Below are 26,616 nucleotides of genomic sequence, written 5' to 3'. Positions count from 1 at the left end.
TCTTGCCATTTTATTCGTAAAAGAGACTGTTCTGATCTTAGGTAAGCACATCAGCGTCTGGAGTCCCATCATAGACACATGAGAATATGTGCAATTACAGTATGTGGATCTTAACTGCTTTTTCTTGACAGTCATCTGGAGACTGAGAATATAAATACATTTTATCAGTCATGTTTGCAAAGAAAAATATTACTATTGCTAATATATTATTATGCATTTAAACAAACTCCTTGCTCTAAGTATTAATATATACTATAGTATATACTATTTTTGCCTGATAGACAATAAAACAGAACAAATTAAATAGACTTACATTGAAACAGTGTGCAGAGTTATTCTCATGAACAAGAATAGTATAGATTACCCGAATAAAAACCTTATTTTCAATTGGATCACATTGATATTTCACCTTAAGCTCTATAAAATAATAGAAATATGTGTTTGTGTCTGTCTGTACTAATGTAAACCCTCAGGGATTCAATTAATTACCCCAAGTGAGAATAGTGTAGGTTAAACTCATGATGATGGCAGGAAGCAGACATGGATATTCCCAAACTGTTACTGAGTACCCAAAGGAATTGATGGCATCTAGTGTTCCATCTAAGCAGACGTGTGTGAATGTGTTCCACTAGATCTAATCGGAAAGCATGATCAGACCCTTAAAAATACTGTCAGGACAGTCTAGATTATGACGTCTAGTTCTAGCATCCAAGTTTAGACCGCAATCATAATCTTTTGATAATATAAAGCTTGAGAATGTGAATACATAATTGCATAAATAAACCTGTGACTGTACCACTTCCTTACTGAATAAATACTTGGTCAAATAATTACAAATTTAATAGAGAAGAAATACAGTGTGTAAAAATGTTGTAAAATTCAATGTAAATTATGATTAACCCAAAATTAAAGCTTATGTAATCATCTACTCACCCCCTGAAAGATGTTTTTTTCCCCCTTTATAATATATAATATAGTTTAAAAGAATATACATAAAGAATATACAGCTATGGAAAAAATTAAGAGACCACTCCAAGATCAGAAATCAATGTTAAGTGGTCTCTTAATTTTTTCCATAGCTGTATATACATTTTCAACTACCTCTAGTGACATTGAAAATTCATTACCTGAATGAAAAAAAAAAAAAAAAAAAAAAAAAGTGTACTGTTGAATGTACTGACAAACATTAATGGTAAACTAAAATATACCTTAATGTCATTTCTATTGAACATTGTATGTTATGCATTTAAATATATTTGTAATTACACATTTGGAATGAAGTTGCAATTTGGTACAGTTAAAATACATTTACTTTAAATGACAAATTTAATTAACACACTACAGTTCAAATTAAAATCAAGTACTTTTTATGTGCTTTAGCATTTTAGTCAGTATCAAAATAAGTGCACTTTAAATCATGACAAAAATTAAAATAATTATTTAACATGTACTTTAAAAGTAAAACTTTAAATTTAACAGAAATACACTTAAAAGTTTGTAATAATGTCAAACAATCATGAAATGTACTCCAAGTACACATAAATTGACTTTTATTTCATTGATATCATATCCGCAAGTACAAATATACTTAGATTTGAAGAACACTGAAGTGTGCATATTAAAGTGCATATTAAAGAATATTAAATGCACTTCTTTTTCACAAGGGTTTGTCCATAATGAAAGTCAGTGGGGTCTAATATTATTTGGACCCCAGTATTCTTCAAAATATCTTTAGAATAAAGAAAATTGTACAGGTTTGGAACTACCTGAGGGTGATGACAGAATTTACAGAATTGATCCCTTTATAGCTTTTCTGTGCTTTCTTGTTAATATTGTTAAGATCTAATCATGACAAACAGTAATGATATCTACAGTACTGAAAAAAAAAAAACATACTCAGGTTGAAAAAAAAAAAGTGACGTGACGTGACCTGACGTGTAGCCAAGTATGGTGTCCCATACTCGGAAATTTGCGTTTTACTCATCCAAGTGCACACACAGCAGTGAGTAGTGAACACACACATACACCGTGAACACACACTCAGAGCAGTGGGCAGTCTTTTTTTGCTGCAGCGCCCAGGGAGTGATTGGGGGTTAGGTGACTTGCTCAAGGGCACCTCAGTTGTGGGTAATGAGAGTGGAAGAGAGTGCTGTTCATCCACTCCCCCCCCCACCTACATTTCCTGCCAGTACTGAGACTCAAACCCACGACCTTCGGATTACAAGTTCGACACTCTAACCATTTAGACCACAACTAGGTCACATTTAGGCCACAACTGCCCCATTACTTTTCAAAAAGTGTGAATAAAGTACTTGTCCAAAAACTACTTGAGTAAAAGAGTAGCTTATGTAAAAGTACTCATGAGTAGTGTGTACTGAATTGTGTATTCTGCCCCCATATAACCACTGTACACTGCAATTTAAAACCGTAGAAAACACTGTAATTCACATTCTCTTTTGCTGTTTGTCAGAAAGGAGGAAGAATATCGATATCCTCTATATACAGTTTGACTTTTAAAATACATTACTTATCAGTGATTAAAATGTATCTACTTCCAAAAAAAACAGGGAAATACTACAGAGATGAAAAAGTTACTTTCAATACACAGTACAAAAATACATTTAAAATCAGTTGTGAGGTCTTAATGAACGATGAGCGAGTTATTGTTGCACTTAAAATATCAGAACAGCACAAAGAATACAATGTATGAAGTGGATCAAACAAACAAACAAAAAAAAAACACTAATGTTTAACTAGTCTTTTTTTTTCATATTAGAATGGTTGAATTGGATAAACAACATTGGTTCAATGCATAAAGTATACTTGTGTAATTTAACATTTAAATATTGCAGGTTTGCGTAATATTCCGAGTTTGAATTTCACTTATTTTTATTCATTTTGAGGAATACTGACTGCTCACATTTAGTCTAGAACTGCCATCATGTTTACACAGTGCACACAACTCCTCTGCACCTTACTCCAGATTTCTCTCAATGTGACGACAGGAGAGAGGTCTATCGATAAATGGGAAAACTTGTGTTAATTATTTGTTATTTACATTGTTACTACTTACATTGCGTAGGCAATGAGGGTTTGCCCTTAACTGCATTGGGGGGCAAAAATCACGATTAAAGACACAATGCTGCATAAAAGCAGAAGTTTAACATACCAGCTCTGATCCACCACAGCCCCACGTATTAGAGGTGCTCTGATGCTGCTTCCAGAGTTTTAATAGCTCTGTTTGTTTTAAGACAACGTCTATGGAAAACAACTGCCCTGGCAGACAGTTCTTTTTAATAAGACCAGATAACAAGATTAACAGACAAATTAATGGAAATGTATAGCGACAACAACAGTGTTTACAGCAGTGCTGCTGCTATTACTGACTCTGTGACTTTGCGATGGACTCAAAGATAAGTGACAACTGACAGCTAAACTCAACCATCCAAAACGTCTCTATCTAAAACCTTTTTTTAAGTCGGCATGAAAAGTAAACTGTGACAGTTTCCCACACTGTGATGTTAAGCGGCTTATTGAAGGTGAAATACGTCTAGGATGGGACTTGATTTAGTCTGTAAATCCACTAAAAACTAAATTAAAAAAAGTTTGTTTCAAGTCGGCACAACAAGAACAATAAATAAGCTACATTTTGTCACAAATGTATCAAGTGTATGAACACTGAATAATTTATATTTTTTACTCATTGCTTGATTTTAATTTATATTTTTAACTATTTTAATGTATGATTTTAATAATAACAGGTGAAAATTTGGTATAGTCCTGGCTCAACTGTTGCCCCCCCAAAAAGATAAGGCATTACTAAAGTAAAATGTTAACTACTGAAATGGGTTAAAGACAGGACAGTCTTTTGTTTATTGTTAAAGATGACCCAAATTCGAATACTGATTTGTCACATCTGAATGAGCATGATGCCGCTCTGTCGTAACATTTAAGCATTTGTGTAAATCCATTTATCATGCATATTATTAGATTCAGCCTCAGTGTTAAGAAGGCACTATTTAGAGGATGATAAACATTATATGACAAGTAGTACACACAAACTGAATGCATCGAAGCATTAATTCTGTTGCTGTTCTCCAGTCAAGAAACATCCTTGTAAGCCTGTGACTTTGGTTTCCATTGATGTCAATCCCAATAGTCCGAGACAAAAATGTTGCATTACAAGTCTATCTACAATTGAATGGCTGACGTGACACAACCAGCATATGAAAGGCTGCTTTCACATCATTGCTTACTTCCTACTTCAGATTTATGTAATAATACCTCTTGTCTACACATTTTAAGGTTACATTAAATTACAGTTCCCAGACTCAAAATTCCAGGACAGAGTGTCCCTCTAAGAGGCAGTTTGTTTGTTGAGAAGCTAAACAGTCTAAATACACAAAGGCATTTAATGTGAGAACGGCCACATTCACAGGAATATAAGGGGATTTCATCTGCCAACTCAACAAACAACCTCAGACAATTTATAAAGAACCTCCAGAGAGATTTATGTTAGTTGTATGAGGAACTGAAATGTGGTAAATATAAAAGAGCGGTTTTCAGTCTCTTAAAAAAAAAAAAAATTTTAGTTCATCATGTTAGCCACCATCTGATTTAGCATTTTTAAGAGGTAAAGAAAGATGAGAAAAATGAAAATTTTGACTGTTACCCTCATGTATCCCATAGAGAAAGTATGTGAAACTATCGTCTGTCTGAAAGGAGTCTTAAAGGGCAAGAAAGGGTAAAAATTATCTTTCTGAAAATGTAACTAGACAATAAATTAGTAAGGAACTGCATTTATTAAAAATACTCTTAAAGGGATAGCTCACACAGAAACAAAAAAAAATGTAAATTCAGTCATCATTTACTCACCCTCACGTCATTCCAAACCTGTATGACTTTATTTCTTCTGTGGAACGTGAAATTTTGAGAAATGGTTCTGTCCATACAATGAAAGTCAATGATCACCAAAACCAAGCAGCTCAGATGTCCCACCTTATCAGCAGTAAATAATGTCAGAATCTTAATTTTGTGGTGAACTATCACTTTTTTGACACTGGTTTATGGACTGAATAATACCCTGATTAACACAGATAAAAAGCACATCAACACTCATTTCAAGTTTGCAAGTGATAACCCGGTCTTGATAATTCACAAAGCCAGTGAGATCAAAATGACCTTGTTTGGACAAAAACAAATTGCTGTTCTAACAGACAAACTTTATCTCAACTAGGACAGCGAAAGTTGTACAGTTTAAAGCTACTACGAATTACTTGCAGTGACTAATGGAACTGAATAATAGATTGTACAAATGCATTGTAGAATGGTCAGTTTCAACTGAAATACCACGATATGGCCTGAAGTAACCAGTTAATCATGTAGGACATTCATAACATGGGAAAGACAACAAAAAAGACACAGGCTGATAAACAAATGCATCTAAGCCTCTAAGACAAAGTGTATTCAAATTATCTAAAAGACATACAAAAACAATCGACCTTTCACTCAGAGCACATTTGTTATGATAGTCATCTGTGCTACAGGAAATTCCTTCATTACTGTGCTTACAATTGGAAGACCAATCTCTGAACAAGTAGCTCAACACATGCCACTCACAAAGACGCAAGCAGGGTCTACTCATAATAGCTTATGTGCTCTTTCTTTAATTCTCTGGTGAAATACACAAGAGTTGTATCTTTTTCCCCTCGCTCTTTCGGATGTGGGTCGTTAGGTCAACACCAGTGTGGCTGTTTGACTCATATAGAGCTTAAAGTCACACTCCCAACACACACGCACATAAGCACAATGCCTCCAGAGAAAATCGCCAAACGTCTACACGTGTGCATGCATACAAACAGCTCAAATTCTCATTTAGCATTTCAAACTGAAATCATATACACTGACAATCAAATATAACTTCACATACAATGAAAAACATTAATTAAAAGTGAAAACAGTGCTCCAATAAAAACGTTTATAGATCTCATAAAAAAAATTTATGCTGCTTTTTAGTCTAATTCTGTGCATTCTTCTAATATAATGCATGTTACCATGGTGGTGTTGTGTTTGCGTGACGTATACTGTTAAATGGCAATTATGATGACCTACAAGTCATCACGTGGCCGTTCATTCTCCACCTGTCGTTATCAGCTCATTTCACAGTATCAAACAGTAATAGCTCAGGCTGGTATATTGACATTATATACAGTAGTCAACATTTGAAGTGGATCAAAAAAGTTCAAAGTTGTCCTAAAAACTAAGTTGTCCAAAAAAGAAGGTTTTAGGACAACTTTGTTTTGATCCACTTTAAACGTCGACTACTGTAGTTTACATACATAGTTAGAAACCAAACTGCATCATATCTTGTAGCATTATCATTGTATTTTTAGTAGTAAAGTTCTGGCAACCACAGCTGCTAGTTTTTTTTTTTTTTTTTTAAGCTCATTTTTGTCTGAAAGCTCATCTGAGTTTCACTATGCAAAAGAATTCCAAGAAATCCTAATATTCCTCATGAGTTGTGTCTCATGACAACTACACCCTTATTGATATAGTGGAGACTCAACAAAGTACACAAAACTGTTTAAAGCAGCCTGTGTAAATATGTATTAAGACAAAATACATATTTAATTTGTGCGCTTAATGTTATCTGCCTATATCTGGACTGCATGTATCCCTGTAGGTGCCATGGCCTACTGCTCAGGTTTGACAGCTTTCATTTAATCTGATATTCACTGATGCTTGTGCATATTAATTAAATGAATGAGTAAAGCACAATTCACAAGTATACATGCCAACACAGCTGCTACATACACTGTTACACTAGGTTCACTGATGATATTTAATTTTCAGTTAACTAAACTCATCAGTGGCTGGAGAACAAGACATGAAAAATGAGAGGGCAGTGTTTTCAGTACTTATAACAAACGTGTGTGTACTCATTTGGACCCAGGTTAAAACATTTTTTTTTAAAAAGTATACTTCTATAATGTACTTAAATTCCTCTATTTTTACTTAATATTCTTAATATACTTAATATTCTAAAGCTTCTTTTTTAGTACTTCTTAAGATAATCTTAATCTTAGCTCCATATTTTTGGCTTTTCTGATGTATAGTAGACTTGCTTGGTAGCTCATGGTACAGTATTGCACTTGCGATAAGGAGAGCTCCGGTACGATTCCCATAAAACACATCACAATAAAAGACTTCAAAGGCTTGTAGAAGCAAGCAAAAAAAAGGGATGATTGCTGCAGCAGTTAACACTGGCGGTTAATAAATGTAGGGTTTAATGTAGATAAAACGTTATTTATAAACACGACATTAACCTTTTAACGCCACTCAACACGGATATTTCATTTCCAAACTTCAACGAAGTTCAACCAATGCTGTCAAATTAACATTCATCCATTTCAGATAAAACTGAACGTGATTTTAGTGCCACTCACTGGACATTTCACTTTCAAAGTGTTGCGAAAAGTGCAAAAGGCAACATAAAATCATTTTAAAGAAATGTCGCAACAGGCACCTTTTTCCAATGAGCTTACTGGGTTGTCAATGTGAAAACTGTAATAATACATGCTGGGGACTGAAATATGACTTCTTGGCTACAAAACACAAGGGTATAGACCACCATTGACAGTATGTTAATTCTCAAAATGTAAATGCATCAACCCCTCACCTGAGTTAAGAAAACCCTAAGTGTCATTGCACTTAAAATTATAACTAAAAGTTTCCTTAATTCAAGGAGTTTGTTGCAGCTGGGAACAGTAGTGCAATTCATTCATTAGAGTGCACCAAACTATGGCAACAGCTGAAATAATTTGCCCAAGGGCTTTCATTTCTGAGGAGTCAATTATCATTTGCATGCAGGTTATTTACCCTTCTGATTAAGTCTGCATGACCACAGACCTGGACTGCATTCATCATATGAGCAGTTCGTAACTCAGTACAGACAGCAATCTGTCATCTCACCTTGTGTCCTCAGCAAGCGCTCTGGCCAGACTGCTGCCTCTCAGAAATGATTCACTGTCATTAAAGGCATGGCTAATATTGGGAAAACAGCTGTGGGGTGATGAACCAAGAATAAGCTGACTGACTGACTGACTGAAACATTCATGTTTGTTTATACATAACTATCAGTATGGTACAAATCCCAAGCCTTTGTTTAGCTTTTTTTGTTTTTCATTATTGTTTATTTGTCTGATATTTAAAAGATGCAGGAGTGTCCCAGAAGATCTCTTTCTGTAGATCATATCTGTCAATTTAAAGGATTAGTCCACTTTTAAATAATTTTCCTGAATTTACTCACCCCCATGTCATCCAAGATGTTCATGTATTTCTTTCTTCAGTCGAAAAGAAATTAAGGCTTTTGATGAAAACATTCCAGGATTATTCTCCTTATAGTGGACTTCAATGGCCTCCAAATGGTTGAAGGTCAAAATTATAGTTTCAGTGCAGCTTCAAAGGGTTATACCAGTCGAGGAATAAGATTCTTATCTAGTGAAACGATCGGTCATTTTCGAAAAAAATACAACTGTATATATTTTATATGAACAGATGATCGCCTTGCACATGCTTCTGCTTTCCGCATTCTTCTAAACGCTTATGCTCTTTGTCCTACGCCTTCCCTATTCAACTTACGTAACGAGCGCGGCACCAGTTCTGTTTTTTTCTATTTTTTTCGAAAATGGCTGATCGTTTCACTAGTTAAGACCCTTATTCCTCATCTGGTATCATTTCAAGCCCTTTTGAAGCTGCACTGAAACTGTCATTTTGACCTTCAACCATTTGGAGGCCATTGAATTCCATTATAAGGAGAATAATCCTGGAATGTTTTCATCAAAACCTTCATTTCTTTTCGACTGAAGAAAGAATGACATGAAGATCTTGGATGACATGGGGTGAGTAAATTATCAGGAAATTTCTATTTAAAAGCGGACTAATCCTTTCAAGAGATATACAGGTGCTGGTCATATAATTAGAATATCATCAAAAAGTGGATTTATTTTACTAATTCCATTCAAAAAGTGAAACTTGTATATTATATTTATTCATTACACACAGACTGATATATTTCAAATGTTTATTTCTTTTAATTGTGATGATTATAACTGACAATTAAGGAAAATCACAAATTCAGTATCTCAGAAAATTAGAATATTGTGAAAAGGTTCAATATTGAAGACACCTCGTGCTCTAATCAGCTAATTAACTCAAAACACCTGCAAAGGCCTTTAAATGGTCTCTCAGTCTAGTTCTGTAGGCTACACAATCATGGGGAAGACTGCTGACTTGACAGTTGTCCAAAAGACGACCATTGACACCTTGTACAAGGAGAGCAAGACACAAAAGGTCATTGCAAAATAGGCTGGCTGTTCACAGAGCTCTTTGTCCAAGCACATTAATAGAGAGGCAAAGGGAAGGAAAAGATGTGGTAGAAAAAAAGTGTACAAGCAATAGGGATAACCGCACCCTGGAGAGAATTGTAAAACAAAAGTGGGCTGCAGCTGGAGTCAGTGCTTCAAGAACCACTACGCACAGACGTATGCAAGACATGGGTTTCAGCTGTCGCATTCCTTGTTTCAAGCCACTCTTGAACAACAGACAGAAGCGTCTAAAGTTAGGTTTCTCTGATGAAAGTAAATTTTGCATTTCCTTTGGAAATCAGGTTCCCAGAGTCTGGAGGTAGAGAGGAGAAGCACACAATCCACGTTGCTTGAGGTCCAGTGTAAAGTTTCCACAGTCAGTGATGGTTTGGGGTGCCATGTCATCTGCTGGTGTTGGTCCACTGTGTTTTCTGAGGTGCAAGGTCAACGCAGCCGTATACCAGGACGTTTTAGAGCACTTCATGCTTCCTGCTGCTGACCAACTTTATGGAGAGGCAGATTTCATTTTCAAACAGGACATGGCACCTGCACACAGTGCCAAGGCTACCAATACCTGGTTTAGGGACCATGGTCTGCCTGTTCTTAATTGGCCAACAAACTCACCTGACCTTAACCCCATAGAAAATCTATGGGGTATTGTGAAGAGGAAGATGCGATATGCCAGACCCAACAGTGCAGAAGAGCTGAAGGCCACTATCAGAGCAACCTGGGCTCTCATAACACCTGAGCAGTGCCACAGACTGATCGACTCCATGCCACGCCGCATTGCTGCAGTAATTCAGGCAAAAGGAGCCCCAACTAAGTATTGAGTGCTGTACATGCTCATACTTTATGTTCATACTTTTCAGTTGGCCAAGATTTCTAAAAATCCTTTCTTTGTATTGGTCTTAAGTAATATTCTAATTTTCTGTGATACTGAATTTGTGATTTTCCTTAGTTGTCAGTTATAATCATTAAAATTAAAAGAAAAACATTTGAAATATATCAGTATGTGTGTAATTAATGAATATAATATAAAGGTTTCACATTTTGAATGGAATTAGTGAAATAAATCAACTTTTTGATGATATTCTAATTATATGACCAGCACCTGTATACAATGTTCTCTAAATTCACAGGGCCCAATAGTAGGCTATACCATTCATTACAGGGCCTTGGGGATGACAACATTCCCATTGTCCCACCCATGATGACAGCCTTGTATACAATAGTGATAAACATACAGTATATCAGAAGCGTCAGTTAATCTGCCAATATTTAGACATTTCAGAATTTGTTGTTAACCAGTGAATGGGTGACTCCTGCCACATCAGTTTTGACAAAAACCTTTTTATACCTACAATAATCAACTAGAAGTAATATTATAATAACAACACAAATATTAAAAGTTGATTTAAAAATTACAGTGTAAATGGGCATGATATTTCTGAATTTTGGACTAGTTAACTAATACATATGTACTTGTACCTAATGAATAGTCACTAAAAAAAAAAAAAAAAAAATGCAATTTGTTAGCCATAACAATGGAATAGTTATGTCACTACTGGGATAGTGAGTGACTATAGAGACTAGCAGCAAAAGCACTAGTGACCGGCTGAATAGACGCTATAGTCACTATTAGATTAAATGCCAGTATAATGGAAGTTACTACTGAAAAAAGATACTAGTCACTATTGTATTATTAATCAACTACTTATTAAAAATAATAAAAATACTAGTAACATAAAAATAGGTACTAGTTGAAGCAATAAATGTTAAAATGGCTTGCCACAGTCGTGTTAATGAAAATAAATGTATACTGTTTCAGTTGCTTACTGAATATTGTATAAAATAAGTGCATTTTAAGAAGGCATTATATCAGCCAGTGGCCATGGAAAACCCCATCTTGTGGTTTCTTTTCATGGAGGTGCTGCCTGCTGACTGTGGGGTTCCCTCCTGCTCTCTCATGCCAAGCGTTTATTGGTGGATCAGCAGGAATTCCATATGGATGTTGTCCTGACCTTCATCACTTTCATAAGCAGTCACACATACAGAATACGGATTCTTTCGAATCATCCAGAAGTGATGCGAGGCTGAGAGAGACCTGCTCACCATCAGGACCCACGGTGCCGTGACATAACATGTCAACATTCCCTCATCAAAACAGCAGGGACAATCGAGCAGAGCATCAATGCGTTTATCTGGTGTTACTAAAACCCCGTCCATAAAGACGAACAGAATAACGCAGGTCGATTAGGTTTGTGGTAGGATACAGAAGTCTTACCTGTAGGAGCAACAGCTGCTGTTGCTGGATCAGGAGTGACTCGGTTCGACAGCTGACTCGTGTATGAACTCTCTAAGCCCAATACCGCAGAGATGACGAGTCCACGCAGCAACAGAACCGCTGCCCCGGACAAGAAAGTCATGGTGTGCAAAAGCTTTCAACGAACAATAAATGAATAAACAAGAGATCACACAGTATTTTCAAAACGAAATCGTCAAAAACGAATCACAAGAATGAAGCGTGTAATTTCAACAGTAGTTACACAGAAAGCAGCGAGTTTAAATACCCGAAATAAACGAGAAGATCCAAACTGTAAAAAATGTATCCAAAAAAGAAGTAATCCAACCTAAAAAAAACGATCTACAATGCGCCCAAGACGTCAAAAGAAGATCGCGAGGTTAAACTCCATCCAAAAGAGATGGTCAACTCTTCTAATATGACACATTGAAATAGACATCAGAGCATTCAGACATCAGATACCAGACAGGGTTGGAGGATCTGGCTGTATCCTACTTTAGGATCCAAACAGATGAGTGCAAACTGACGAGGAATCCCCGTTTTAAATCATAGTCCCAAGGAGATGCATTTTCCTGCTACAAAATACCCAACTGGGTCCAATGCAATATCCTAATTCTACACGGGAAGTAACCGCAAACAGTCGCGGTACATCCACAAGAGCCGGCAGATATCCAGCATAGTAAACGCTTCTTAGAATGCGAGTGTCAGATCCCAGTGTGCCGTTTAATCCAAATCCATCGGGACCATCCGAAATACACGTGTGTGCAGTTCATGTCCAAATATTAACCGAGTTTAAATGTCAAGTCCGCATGACTGCGCCTGAAATGAGGGCTCAGGTCTGCCCACTGCCTTTGCTAGTTGATGCAGAAACTAAATTCAGGGGGGCGGAAGTCCGTATGCAAATCATTTGACAACAGGACGCCGGCAGTTTGATTCTCCCTCTTCGGTGTTCTCGCCTAAAACTCTCATATAACACAAAGCCTGCAGCTCGTGTGAACCGAGCGGGCTGTGTGCGGCAACACCGAGCTGTGTGCTTGGCTGACTATCGGTATGCACAAGAAAGAGCACGAAAGTTGTTCGGGAATTCTGGCGCCTCCCGGAAACAGCCCGCTCTATTGTTCATCACTTCCCACTTTTATTTCTCCCACCGTGACACGCAACAATTTACACCCTGAGAATCATCCAAGTTTTCCTCCTCGCAGTGGGCTGCGATTGGTTCGTCGGTCCCAACATGGCAGAATCTGATTGGCTGACAGAGAGAGAGAGACGTGAGCTTTGAAGGCAGACGCGGTTGAAAGCAGACAGGCAGATAATGGGTGTTTTCTTGTTTTGTGGGATAATGTTCATCTGGAATATGGTTCTGATTACAAAGGATTTTTCCTGTCATACATAATATTACGTGCATACGATTCAGTATTAAAGGTGGAGGTAATTGCTTTATGCTTTAAATCCAGAATAGACGAATCAGTGTTAAAGGTGCAATATGTAAGAATTTTGCAGTAAAATATCCAAAAACCACTAGGACAGTGTTATAAATTTTGTTCACTTGAGTACTTACAATATCCCAAATGTTTCCAACTATTTGTAAATCGGGAGAAAATTGCAATTTTAACCAAGGGAGTCGCCTGTCAATTGCATCATACCCGTTACCCTCGGTTTTATTTTGTAGAAAACATGGAAGCACCAAAGATGCTTTAATTACATGAATAATAATAATTACATTATTATTACATGATTTAATAGACAAAGGAACAACGGTTTTAATATATATATAGACAGAAAATTAATTATTGTCATATAGCTCAACACGTTTAGTCTTATTGTTTAAATAAATTTTCTTGATTCCATGCTTTACCATGCCTCAGAGAAAAACACTATTTTGTCAAGTAGCTAACATAGCATAATCAGATGCAGCTTTATTTTTATTAACAGTAATACAGCATCTGCAGTGTGTCTCAAACAAGTGTCTCACAGCAGCCGCCTAGTGATGGCCGATTTCGAAACACGTGCTTCATGAAGCTCCGAAGCTTCATGATTCATTTGTTTCGAATCAGTGATTCGGAGCATGTATCAAACTGCTAATGTCACATGATTTTAGTAAACGAGGCTTCATTACATCATCACTGTTTCGAAACATTTCAAAACAGTTAGAAATTTCAGTGGTTCACCGTTAGAGGGCGATGATAAAGTGAACCCATGAATCATGCAGATTCACTGAGAACTGTTGAAAAAGGGTCTATGGGTTTTACCTGATCTCTGATCAGTTTTATAAAATTGTAGATGTTTTAATTAGACATTAGAATAATCAAAATAAATAATGGTAGTTATTAATCTCTTATTTGCCTGTTTAGCTTGTGCCATGGAACAGAGAAACAAGCCTTGAAAATTGATAAAAGAACACATATACAGTCACTCTATATTTAATCTTATTAGAGGATTAGTTAATTGCATTTGATTGATTTTACTTTCAATAAAACATTTGCAATAGATTTGTAAAAGGTGTTTTTACTGCATGTTTAGTGTGAGTTTTGTTGCATTAACACTGTTCTGACCACTAGGGGTCACCGTGGAGTCAGGTGTCAGATTGTTTCGAAGCCTCGAAACATCACGGCACATTTGATTCAACTTCTTCAGTGTTTCACGAAGCCTCGCTCTGCCCATCACTACAGCCACCGAGCGAACACACATTATAACATAATTTTAATGTTATAACATCATTTTCAACACACTCAAATGTATCTAATATGATTAACAGAGGTGTGTTACCTCATACTCATGACTGGAAAAAGCGGAAGCGGCGCCAGCGACTGTGACATAATAAACGTACTGCTGCTTGTGAAGCCTGTCTTGCTCAATCCCAGCAAGCAATTTTATGTCTAACAGATGTCTAATAGCCATCAAAACATAGCCATAAATTCCATGTTGTATGTAAAGCACTTTGAATTACCTTGAAAACATAGACGTTGGAACAGGGGGGGGCCTCTAGGGGTCAGCCAGCTGTTTTTTTTCGTTGTTTTTGTTTTCCGTTTATATATAGGCTATATTATATATATTTGGGACTCAGTTTAAAACTGAGTCCCAAAAGTCCGCATAAGAAGCATAAAACACGTACAGACTCCATGTAGGCCTATGATTCGCTCTTTTGTTGTTCTGTTTTCTTTCAGGATCAAAAATACAACAAATGAAAGCATTTATCTGTATTTCCGACTGATGAGAACTATGCATATACATTCATAAATCAGTCAATTTTGTACTTTATTATGAGATATTTTATTCTAATGTGATCAGTGACTCAAGCACTGATGGACCAAAGAGCGCGCGTTTCGACATTTGCAGTAAAAACTTGATATACAAATTCCCAGAAAATGCATTTAATACCAATATATTGAAACGCCTGTTTACATACTCCATTAATAAAGGAGTCCAGACATTGGAAAAATATCAGTCCACATGCGTTTTATATTTAATATGAGGGGAATAGACATGCATGTATGCGTGACACAAAAAAATCTTTAACTTTTAGGTAACAAAATATTTTTTAGTAATTCTGTCAATTACACTAAGGTTATTACATTGTCTGCTATATATTTGCTTCTTATTTATTAAATACGGGCAATGGATTGATAAAACATTGATCAAAATTACGATACAATTTATACAAAACGAATATCTTTTAAAAAGAGTTTTGTATAAAACTAAACTTAATGAAGTCGTCAAAATCATGTTTTACCAAAAACAGCGCCGTTGCTAGGAGGGCGTCAGCGCCTCTGCCTTTCAGCGCCTATGCCTCGCGAGTGGATGATAGCCCTGAAGACGCCTAGCAATGATATACCTTTAGTGGTAGTATTTAGTTAAGTTATACCTTAAGAGTCTTCGTAGCGCGCTTAGAGACAATGTTATCGGGAAACGCAGCCCAGGCATAAGGCAAGAGAAGCTGTTATACCTTTTATTTTACCGTGCACTTCCATAAACACGGCATCAGTGGGGGATGTCATTGTTGTTTCACGGGCTATGTGACGTCAGAACTCGTAACTGGGAGTACATTGATCTAGTACGAGTTCACGGGTGGGAAGTCACGGCTTTGACTGCTGTTCCAGTGCACTTTCACGGGTAGAAGGTTGGAAAAACACGGGTTACGGGTTGCCTGGAACGCGGTAATAGTTCTCACGTCCCTGCTTGAAAATTGTTGTTGAAATGTGCTATACAAAATAAACTTGCCAAATCAAAAACTCATATTTTCATTTCATAATGATCAAAAGATTAAAAGATATATGAGGGTTTCATAACAAATAATAATAGGTACACAGGTTTCATGTTTACCCACTTGTATTTAGATAATTAGAGAGTTTTAGGGCACAAGGACACACTACAGTACATGTAGCATGTTAAAGCTGCCCAAGAACATTCTTTCACAAGATGTTATATAAGTCTAAGGTGTCTACTGAATGTGTCTGTGAAGTTTCAGCTCAAAATACCCTGTAGATTTTTTTTAATTAATTTTTAACCGCCTATTTTGGGGCATCATTAACTATGCACTGATTTACACTTAAAAAATGAAAATAGCGACGGCTCTTTTGTCGGCGGTCTCTGTGAATACAGTAAGAAACGATGGTAACTTTAACCTCATTTAACAGTACATTAGCAACATGCTAACAAAACATTTAGAAAGACAATCTACAAATATCAGTAAAATATCATGCTATAATGGATTGTGTCAGTTACTATTGCTCCATCTGCCATTTTTCACTGTTGTTCTTGCTTACCTAGTCTGATGATTCGGCTGTGTGCAGCTCCAGACGTTAACTGGCTGCCCTTGTCTAATGCCTTTTATAATGTTGGGAACATCATGGGCTGGCATTATGCAAATATTGGGGCGTACACCCCGACTGTTACGTAACAGTCGGTGTTATGTTGAGATTCGCCTGTTCTTCTGAGGTCTTTTAAACAAATGAGATTTATATAAGGAGGAGGAAACAATGGGGTTTGAGACTCACTGTATGTCTTTTCCATGTACTGAACTCTTGTTATTTAACTATGCCAAGGTAAATTCAATTTTTGAATCAAGGGCACCTTTAAAGCGGAACTCAGTAAGATTGAATTACCGTAAAGCATTTTGTCACTCTCGCGTGAACGTGAACATAAGGCGAGATTGTGTCGGGTCGGCGAAGCTCAACTTGCAAGTAGTGTTGTCACGATACCAAAATTTTGACTTCGATACGATACCCAACTTCAGTATCACGATACCGATACTTAAACGATACTATGGCAAAAACCTAAAACAGTAGGAAAAGTAAATAAATAACATATGACAGAACTGTGGCTAGTGGTTTCCCAAAGTAACTAGCCACTCAGCATTTTTATTGGCCACAATTTTGATGTTGGTAAATTACATTTTATATGATTAAAGCTGACTTTTTTATGCTTAAATTACTTTGAGTCATTTTACTTGATTTAGAAGATTTAAAACACTTTCAAACTTTTAAATGCAGACTGACCACCCAAATCAAGATTACATTTTATATCAGCTGGTATGTACAGGTGGGCAAGAGGTGGACAATGTATGAGCATGAGCTAGTATGAGAACAAGTTATTTGTGTTATGCTATATAAAAGAACAAAGAAGCAAATTACAAAAACAGTAGTAAATTAAAAATAATCTTTTTTCAGATACACTAGGTTTATTTAACATATTTAACAGCTTTTGTTGTTTGATTAACATTAATGATGGACAGGCCTATTTAATTGGGCTGCTGAATGCATGGACGTAACTGACAAATATCCAGTTATTACCCACCTGTTTACGTCCACTTAAGCCATAACCGACTGTATTCACGCGAGATACTCCACATGATGGACATTTAGACATCTGTGTGCACGTGTATTTGACTATTCAGACGCGAGGAAAACTGATCGCGCGCGCGACAGAAAGAGAGAGAGAGAGAGAGAGAGAGAGAGAGAGAGAGAGAGCGCACGCGAGAGAGCGCTTCTGTTGTGTGTCATTCAGCGCAATTCCGCCTATCCCTCCTTCACTAACTGCATGTAAATAACGAATTGTGTGATTGGATTGTAATTTTGTGCTACGACGATCTTCGACGACCATTTGGCTGTAAACTTAAATTATATTCAACTCGCCAAAGTGGCTAGTGGGAGTGGCTATCATCAAGCCCTGCATGTAAGTGTTTTGACAGTGAGAATATTGATTACTGTAAATAATTAGAGCAATGTTATTAAAGCATAAATTGGTTTAATATAATTGTATAGTCCCTTCACATATTTGTTTTTTAAAATTAATTTTATTTTAGCAACCAGATATCACTTATTAGACTCAATAATACACCTCTTTGCGGATGTCTGCTTGCATGAGTAATATAAATAACACTCATTTAATTTTTGAGAGCATAAACATAACGCTGGTATCACATTCACTAACCTGTCGCTCTTTAAATTCTCTGTACAAATCGGGATGTTTGGCAAGTTGGATGCTCCCTTCGCTTGCGTTATTTTGTAACGTATTTTGCAGACGGGCTTTGTGGTGTCCGTGGGCTTGCCCTGACTGTCGGCAATGTAAGCAAAATAATGCCATATTTTGCTTTGTGAATCTGCGGTTGCGCAGTTGACAGGAATAAACACGCACTCAATGTGCCTCAGAAGCAGCGCGCTGCACACACACTGCTCCCTGCTGTCGCACATTAGGAAATACAGCTGGCATTCAAAGTACCGGTACTAATAAAATGAAGAACCGTACCGTTTCTAAAAGCAGGGTATCGCGATACCTTTCTAGTACCGGTATATCGTGCAACACTACTTGCAAGTGCTGTTTTCTGGCGTAGACGTGCCAGAGGGGGTTAGTGCACGCCTCAAACACACCACTACAAGTCAATTAACCATCATACGGACTTAGAAAACTATTTATGAAGGTAAAAAAGTTACTTAGTTCTGCTTTAATCTAACCACAACATGGCTTACTCTGAGTCTGCACTGTTACCCGCTATTTAAAATGTAACAGTTCCTACACATGATGTACATAAATAATGAACACATGTCAAATTGAAAAACACAGATACTTACAAGACCAAAAGCAGGAAAGAATTTGCTTTAACATTTGCTGTTGCTTGCTCTCCAACAGTTGTAAATGCCGGAAATGTTTATCGCGAGATCTGGCAACAGTGATCGAGAGCTAACGTTCAAGTCTCGCATTGCCAGTGGTCATGTCTCAGCAGAGCCACAGTTGCCATCTAGTGGTTGATAATTGTAATTGTAAATGTATTTAACTTAAAATTAAATACAGTCGTGTGTGGTATATATATATATATATATATATATATATATATATATATATATTTGTATAATGTGTAGGATTGTGTGACAGCAAAAATAAGCCTTTTCCAATTGTATACTTGCATTTGATGGTATATCATGAATCCCACAAGCTTTGTGGCCGAAAATTAATGAACACTATTTTGGTTACACTCATTGCTGGTCTGAATCAGTAAAATACAGTAAATCAGGATTGACTATAGGTGGGCTGCAAATAGCCGGTGTGACTACGAGCTAAATTGTGGCTATGCACCGCCTACGCAATATAACATGTCAAAGATATGAAACCAATTTGATTTTGTTTGATTTTGCTTACATGATGCAATATCATACATCTCAAAAGTTATTTTGGCAAAACGACATGTAACCAAAGATTATTTTGGCTAAAAGTGGGTTACACATAGCCGGACTATATCAGGGCTATAGTTAACCGAGACGGTGAAATGACGGCTATTGCTTGCTGGGATCACTCCAGTGGCCTCGTTGAGCTCCTAAAACACTCGGTCCTCCTCTGCTTCATACTACAGTAACATTAATAATCGCATCCATGAACATGATTTCTTCCTGAGTCCTATCCCGATTATTTCCACTGGCTGTGATGTGAAGACCACATGTCCCAAGATTCCACGCTCAAACTTGGTATCATCAAGCTACGCCTTTGTTTTGAATAGGCCTCTAGCAACCTCTAGCGGACGGAAAATATTACATATTGCTCCTTTAAAAAAGCTGTTTTCAGGTCGCCCCCTCATGACCACAGCCATGTTGACATCACATGACCAACATGCAATTGCTAATAATACATTCACTTTATATAATACATGTACACACTTTACACAAAGCAAGTGAGCAAAGCAAACGTTGTACACTACCCATACATTCCACCTCTCCCAGATGTTTCGGGAGTCTCCCACATATTGATAGTGCCACCGATGGCAAAAGAGCGAACAAGAGAAAAGCCCTGTTTTCACCTATGAAATGTGTTTTCGGTGGTCCGATCACAAGCGGTCAGCCAAGACATATTACCGTTTACCAGTGGCGAAGTATAATTTTATTTTTGGCTGGGCCTGGGCAAAAGTGAGTGGGCACTCTTTCACTTTCCTACATATTCCTTAATCACCTTATTCCTGACGCACCTACAGCATTTTTTTAATTACAGGTGGCACTTCCGGTTTGGGGAACTTCCATTCTAAAAGACTGAAACGAATCATTTCAAATCAAGGTTGCCCTACAAATAAAGCTCATCCATCAGTTAGACTGAATGAGCTAACTCAATTTTCCTTCATGTTTTGTTTTCAGACAGCATGAGAACAATGTAACACTTGGTATTTAAACGGGACATGTAAGAAGAATATCTATGGCAAGAGCTCTTTTCAGTTGCTGCATTTTTCCTCATGATTATTTTCTTTTTTTACCTTGCATTCCGCTGTAATATGAAAAAGGACAACATATACTGCACATTTGTGGTCTGTTCTCCTCAAATCCTCAAGTCTCTTTCCAGTTTTGTTTTCACAGGTAAATACAATTTATTATCTGTCAAAATGACGGAAATCAATTTGAAATACAATGCTGAAGCTAATGAACATTTCTGATTAGGGAAATACATAATACAGATATGTATTACTACAGTTATATTTAACCCATATGTTGTTGCTGTGGAAAGAATTGCACTTTTGGGGTTATTCATGGTCTGTTGAAAGTACCTTGTTGATGCTCTTAGACTTTTAAATGCCCTTTTAATGTTCGATGGTTGAAGGGTGAGTAGAATAATGTCATCTCATTGTACCCAGTTTAAAAAAGGCGTATTATTGTGTTCATAGAGCGAGCCTTTCACTGATTGTTTACAGCTTAAGGGCAGTTACACCCATAATTCACGGAAAGCATCATGGGGCGTAGGAATAAGGTGGATAGCCAAAAGAAAACGAATGGATTCAATATTTGGGTAATTTCAATCATTTTTTTCCCTTTTTCTTTTTTTAATAAACTGCAGAAGAACACACGCACAGTATAGTAAAACTACCACATCTTCATCACAAACATTTTCGTAACTGCGTAGGGAAAAAGCATGCCCAATGTCAACATAACCAAAATGTATTCACAATAGGACCAAGCACTGTTGCAGATTACAATTCTCGAGTTATAAACTTAGAATAAAGCTGTGTAGAAAGAATCTCTCACGTCTGTTCAATTACAAATACATAACACAGATGTGAACTTTTATCAACTGTGAATTAAGTCATACAACATTGACAAATACAAAATAACACAAAAAAGATCTGATTTTCAAAACAAAACGGCTTACCTGTTACGGAATGAGCCAGAGACTCTTGGGATTGGAATTGAAAAGTGTTGCCGTTACCTGCGGGCTGATTGACGGGCTGATTCTCTCCCACATCAATGCATTTTTTTAAAAGTATTTTTGAATAGAATTTTGCTTAAACATCACTGCATAAACATGACACATTTTTTTATAACTGAATGGATGAACACCTAAAAACAGGCACAAAAGGCCTGAAGCAGCCTGGATAACACCCAATTGCCTAGCAAAGATGTCAAGTCAAACTCATCAACCATGTTCCTGGAGGCCACCCAACACTGCACATTTTGTATCTCTCCTTTGTCTGACACACCCATTTCAGGTCAGGTCAGATTCTCTACTAATGAGCTGATGATCTGAATCAGGTGTGTTTGATTAAGGAGACATGGAAAACATGTGGTTGGGAACCACTGCATTATTTAATTTTATACTTTAATAAATATAGTATTTGTACAATAACTGGGGTGCCTATTCATGATATAGTGGGTGGGCCTATGCCCATCAGGCCTGTCCGTTATAGCTACGCCCCTGTCTTTTTATACCTAGTATTTACATGCATTTTTAAATGCATCTCCTGTGACAACTTGCGTTCGGATTTCGTTGAGACCCTCCCCTCTTATTTCGTCAGACGAATTGGGGTATTGCTACCTCTCTTAAATGAGTTTTTTGCAGGGTGGGATGTCTGCACTACTATTCAAAAATTTGGAGTTAATTGGAGTTACCAAAAGTAGGAGATTACCTCGCAACTGAACAGATCTGGAATGTTTTTGCGAAGAAGAGTGGTATAATAAAATCAAGGATGCTTCAACTAAGTATGAGTTCAGGGGTGTGCACACTTACGCAGTTAGTTATTCTAAGTTTTTTCATTCAGAGAACAGCATTTATTTGAAATAGAAATCTTGGTAGCACTTCATTTTACAGTACATGTACTTTCCTGATACATATATGTAGTAATTATGTTGTACATACAGGTAAAAGAGTGGTAACACAAGGTACTTACCTGACATGTATGTACATGGAAACTAATAAGAAACACTGCTGTACTTTCCAATGGTACATACATGGTAATTACTTTGTACCTATAGACAACTGTTGGGTAATAACAGGTGCTTACTTATAGTGTCCGTATATGGTAACTAACAGACACATTACTGTACTTACTAATGGTATTTACATGGTAACTATGTAGTACTTACAGACGAGTGTGGGTAATAACAGGCACTTATGTGTGGCAACTAGTAAGGCACATTAATGTACTTACTAGTGGTATATACATGGTAACTATGTTGTATTCACGGACAAGTGTGGACACACATAACGGACACTTACTTACAGTGTGTGCATGTTAACAACAGTACAAAACAGAGGTTTATCAAATCATGTTTTCTTACTGATGCCGTTTTAAAAAAACAAAATTCTCAAGAAATAAAGTAATTGTTTTGCTGCACTATGTATGTACTTTATTTAGTGTTTTATGCACTGTTAATGCTAAATGGCTCTCCACAATAGTGCATCTTATTTTTACAGTCCTTACTAGTTTATATGCTTAAGCATATTATTACAAAGGTTAAAGAGCTGGTAATTCCTATGTAATGTTTATGTACAAGGGTGCACTTTATTTTACAGTCCTATTTCCATGTACTTACTATGAACGTACTAGTGAATATACCAAATAGTTAATGTGTAAGTTACACCTGTGGTCGGTTGTATAAACTTAGCCTCTAAGCTAAGACTGTGACTTAAGATCTAGTTTGACCAACTAGCACTTAGTTAGGGCTAATCAGTCTTACTGTTCTGATCAGACTGATCTACCTTTTTATGTAACTGACTTTACAAAGTTAGTACCAGTCTTGAAGAAAAAAAAATAAATGACTTTAGTTTTAAGACTAGTCTAAGCAGTTTATGCAACTGGCCACTGGTAAGAGCTGGTAATTCATATGTAATGAAAGAGTTCACTTTATTTTACAGTCCTATTCCCATGTACTTACTATGAATGTACTAGTGAATATGCCAGTTAGTTAATGTGTAAGTTATACATTACTTGGGTTGGGGGGTCCTGTTATTACCCACCACAATTGTCCGTAAGTACTATGTAGTTACCATGTACATACCGTTAGTAAGTACAGTAATGTGTCTGTTAGTTACCATATACGGACACTATAAGTAAGCACCTGTTATTACCCAACACTTGTCTATAGGTACAAAGTAATTATGTACCATTGGAAAGTACAGCAGTGTTTCTTATTAGTTTCCACATGTCAGGTAAGTACCTTGTTACCACTCTTTTACCTGTATGTACAACATAATTACTACATATGTACCAGGAAAGTACATGTACTGTAAAATAAAGTGCTACCGAAATCTTAAATGTTACTGTCGCTGTTAATAAATGTAATGCCTCCTTGCAAAATCTTACTGACACTGTACTTTTGAATGGTAGTGTAACTATATACTACAGTATAGATGTGACTGTGTGTGTGTGTTGATGGATTAATTCACGCTGAGATCAGGTGGATGGTCACTCAAGGTTGCTAGACTGGGCCTGGGACAAAACAGCATCAAAAGGCTGATTAGAATACAGTGCATGGATGTTGCATGAGAAGTCAGCAGGATGAGACTCTGCTGCTGATTTCATAGTGAGATTTGGCATTAAAATGGCGAGTTTTCCCAATTTTTGCGTGAATTTAACTAACATTATTTAAACTCTGTTACACAGACACAACATAGGAGTCCACAGCATAGTCCATAGTGATGATGGTATGGACCAGCATGTCTGCGATCCATTAATCTAAACCGAATCAAATGTAAAAAGTGGTTTCTGCTGGAACAATTAAACGAACCACAACGTAGCAGCATGAACCACCAACAATGCACAAACATTGTTAGGAATGAATCCAGGAATGTCCATCATATGAATGTATGTTGTAAAAGACAGAAAATAAAGAAAAAGGAACAAAACTAAATATTTAATGTGCAGGCAGCAATTAGCTAACAAACTTCATGCATCCAAGCCAATAGTTGTTAATAATAAGTTCAAAACCACTGAGCTAAACACAGTGTAGCTGTAAATATCACACATTGTGCATTCAAAACAATGTGCAATGCTTTCATATAATTTATCATTGTATTTAATGTATTAAAGTCTTCATTTAATAAAGAAATAATTTGTCTTTATATTGATGACATGCTGAAGTGCAAATAAACACAGATAATTAATCCTCCCAATGTGAGCTCCATTAACTTCCTGCATAAAGCTTTCAGCTGTATTACCAGGACAGGAGGGCAGTTTTTACATGAGTCTAAATATATAAAGGTGCCCAGAGAGGCAGTGGAAATGTGATAGTGCCTGTCTGCAAGAAATGTTTCAGTGAGAAGCAATGCTATGGTGCACTCATTGAGGGACCACTAGGGGTGCACTGAAAGTCTGGTAATAATGGGACAGGGCGTGGGAAGCTGTGTAAACAGGTGGCAGATGTACCGAGAGACCATCGTGAGGCAATGGGGAGCGAAAAGCAGGGCAGAAAATGGACGAGTGGCATAATTTGATATGAGGTGCAGAGGGAATGAGAGGAGCAAGCGGATAGATGGAGCAGATGTCAGAGAGCCGCTGGAGTTTGCTTAGCTGGGGTCAGCTTGTAGAGTCATGAATGATGCTGACACTCATGGAGCTGAATGCACTGTACAAAATAAGGTCCATTTATGTCTTCTAATCCATGTGGAAGAATGATTTTACCATTGTATTGCAGATGTCAACTTTTACTAAAGTCACCCTATTGTGCTTTTTCAATATTACCTTTTATACACAATAAGGTCTGCAAAGTTTTATAGATCAAAGTGCACAACAAATAAAATGATTAAAGTTATATCTCATATACACTGTTAAAAACAAATGTTCCAAAAGGGGGGGTGGGGGGTGGTTCACAGAGATGCCATAGAAGAACTAGTTTGGGTTCCCCAAAGAACCTTTCAGTGAACACTTCTTAAAAGAACCATTTTTTCCTTAGTGTGAAGAACATTTGAATAATCAAAAGAAACTATAAAGAACCTTTTGTGTAAGGGAGGGTTCAGTGATGTTAAAGGTTCTTCACAGAATCATATGCTCATAAAGAACCTTTATTTTGTAAGAGTGTAAAAGAAAGAATTGATTCTGAACCGCTGAAATGAGTCATCAAGTCTCACTTCTTAGGTCTGTAACAAATTTGCATAATGCCATCAGCCTATGTTTTTCAGCAGCCTGAAAACAATGTTTCTTTAGATCCACCTGTTAAACACTGAAAGAGTTTGGTTCATGTTGTCAACATGTCAAGAAGACATTGTTTTCTGTACTGCAAATCCACTTTGCATGCACTTCCAAATTATGAGGCCTTAGGCTCGAATTGATACCGACACCATTGTTACTGTTCATATCACAAAAGCTGAGGAAGCCTACGGAGTTGAATACAGGTATGGTAATGGACATTTAATTTTCAACACTCGCTTGATCAGTCAGAGCAGAGTAGGCTTATGGAAAGCCATGGATTAGAGAGACAGAATCCGAACGAACCATTTTTTCAGACTCTGCGAGTAATGTGGTGATTTGCGTTGTATATTCTGAGGAAAAAAAAAAGTTTTTTTGACCTTGGATGCATGTAAACCAACTTTAGGAGACCTCCAAAACAAAATTAGGAACCTTTAAAATAGCATCGGGGCACTGTAAAAAAAAAAATACTTTTATATACTTTTTCTTCTGTCATGAGGATGAATTTCTGTGGCTTGTCAACACCACTGATTCCAACTTCAATCTTTTGATTGAAACAAAATATATGGAAATAAATATAGTACCATTTTTTCCATGCTTTTTAAGAAGTGAACTCTTCAAAGTCTTCTCTTTCTATCTCTATATCTTGTAATTTTTGTTAGTACTATTAAATAATTGTATAAAAAAAGTGTAAAAATCTGTACCTTTTTTAGGTTCCTTGTATTTTCACGGTCTTGAGCACAGACTTTTTAGTCTATTAAATAGGCATGTATCGCAACAAATATTGAAATGTTAATTTAGCTTAAAATGTAACTTAACAGTTATACATTTTTATAGAAAAAAACTGATTTCATTTGTACAAAAAAGTACTTCACATAAAGTACATTTTGCACACGTGAAGTACATTTTCAAAATCAATCCAAAATTTACATAGAGTAACTCAAAATTCTGTTACATAGAATTACTGAAATAAAGAAATATTTACTGAGGTTGAAACTAAATCTTGTCATGCAAATGTAGGGCAATGTAAAAAATAACCAATAACAACATGAAATGATCATGTGTATAATGTACAGCTTTTA

At 36.6% G+C, this 26,616-nt stretch overlaps 1 protein-coding gene across 1 annotated transcript in view; it reads right to left on the bottom strand.

Annotated features, from left to right (window-relative positions):
- stim2b (stromal interaction molecule 2b) overlaps window positions 1-12,763 on the bottom strand; it is a 50,761-nt gene extending 37,998 nt beyond the window's left edge. The window contains exons 1-2 of the mRNA XM_067400512.1: window positions 11,936-12,763; window positions 11,650-11,803 (exon numbers count right to left, since the gene is read on the bottom strand). Coding sequence (XP_067256613.1) covers window positions 11,650-11,791 — 142 coding nt within the window. The 5' untranslated portion in view covers window positions 11,792-11,803; window positions 11,936-12,763. The remainder of the gene's footprint in view (window positions 1-11,649; window positions 11,804-11,935) is intronic.
- Between the last annotated feature and the right edge of the window lie 13,853 nt (window positions 12,764-26,616).

Source organism: Chanodichthys erythropterus, chromosome 11, assembly GCF_024489055.1.
Source record: "Chanodichthys erythropterus isolate Z2021 chromosome 11, ASM2448905v1, whole genome shotgun sequence".
NCBI classification, from domain to species: Eukaryota; Metazoa; Chordata; class Actinopteri; order Cypriniformes; family Xenocyprididae; genus Chanodichthys; species Chanodichthys erythropterus.
The sequence above is the reverse complement of the archived record's forward strand: the minus strand, read 5'-3'. Positions and strand labels throughout refer to the sequence as shown.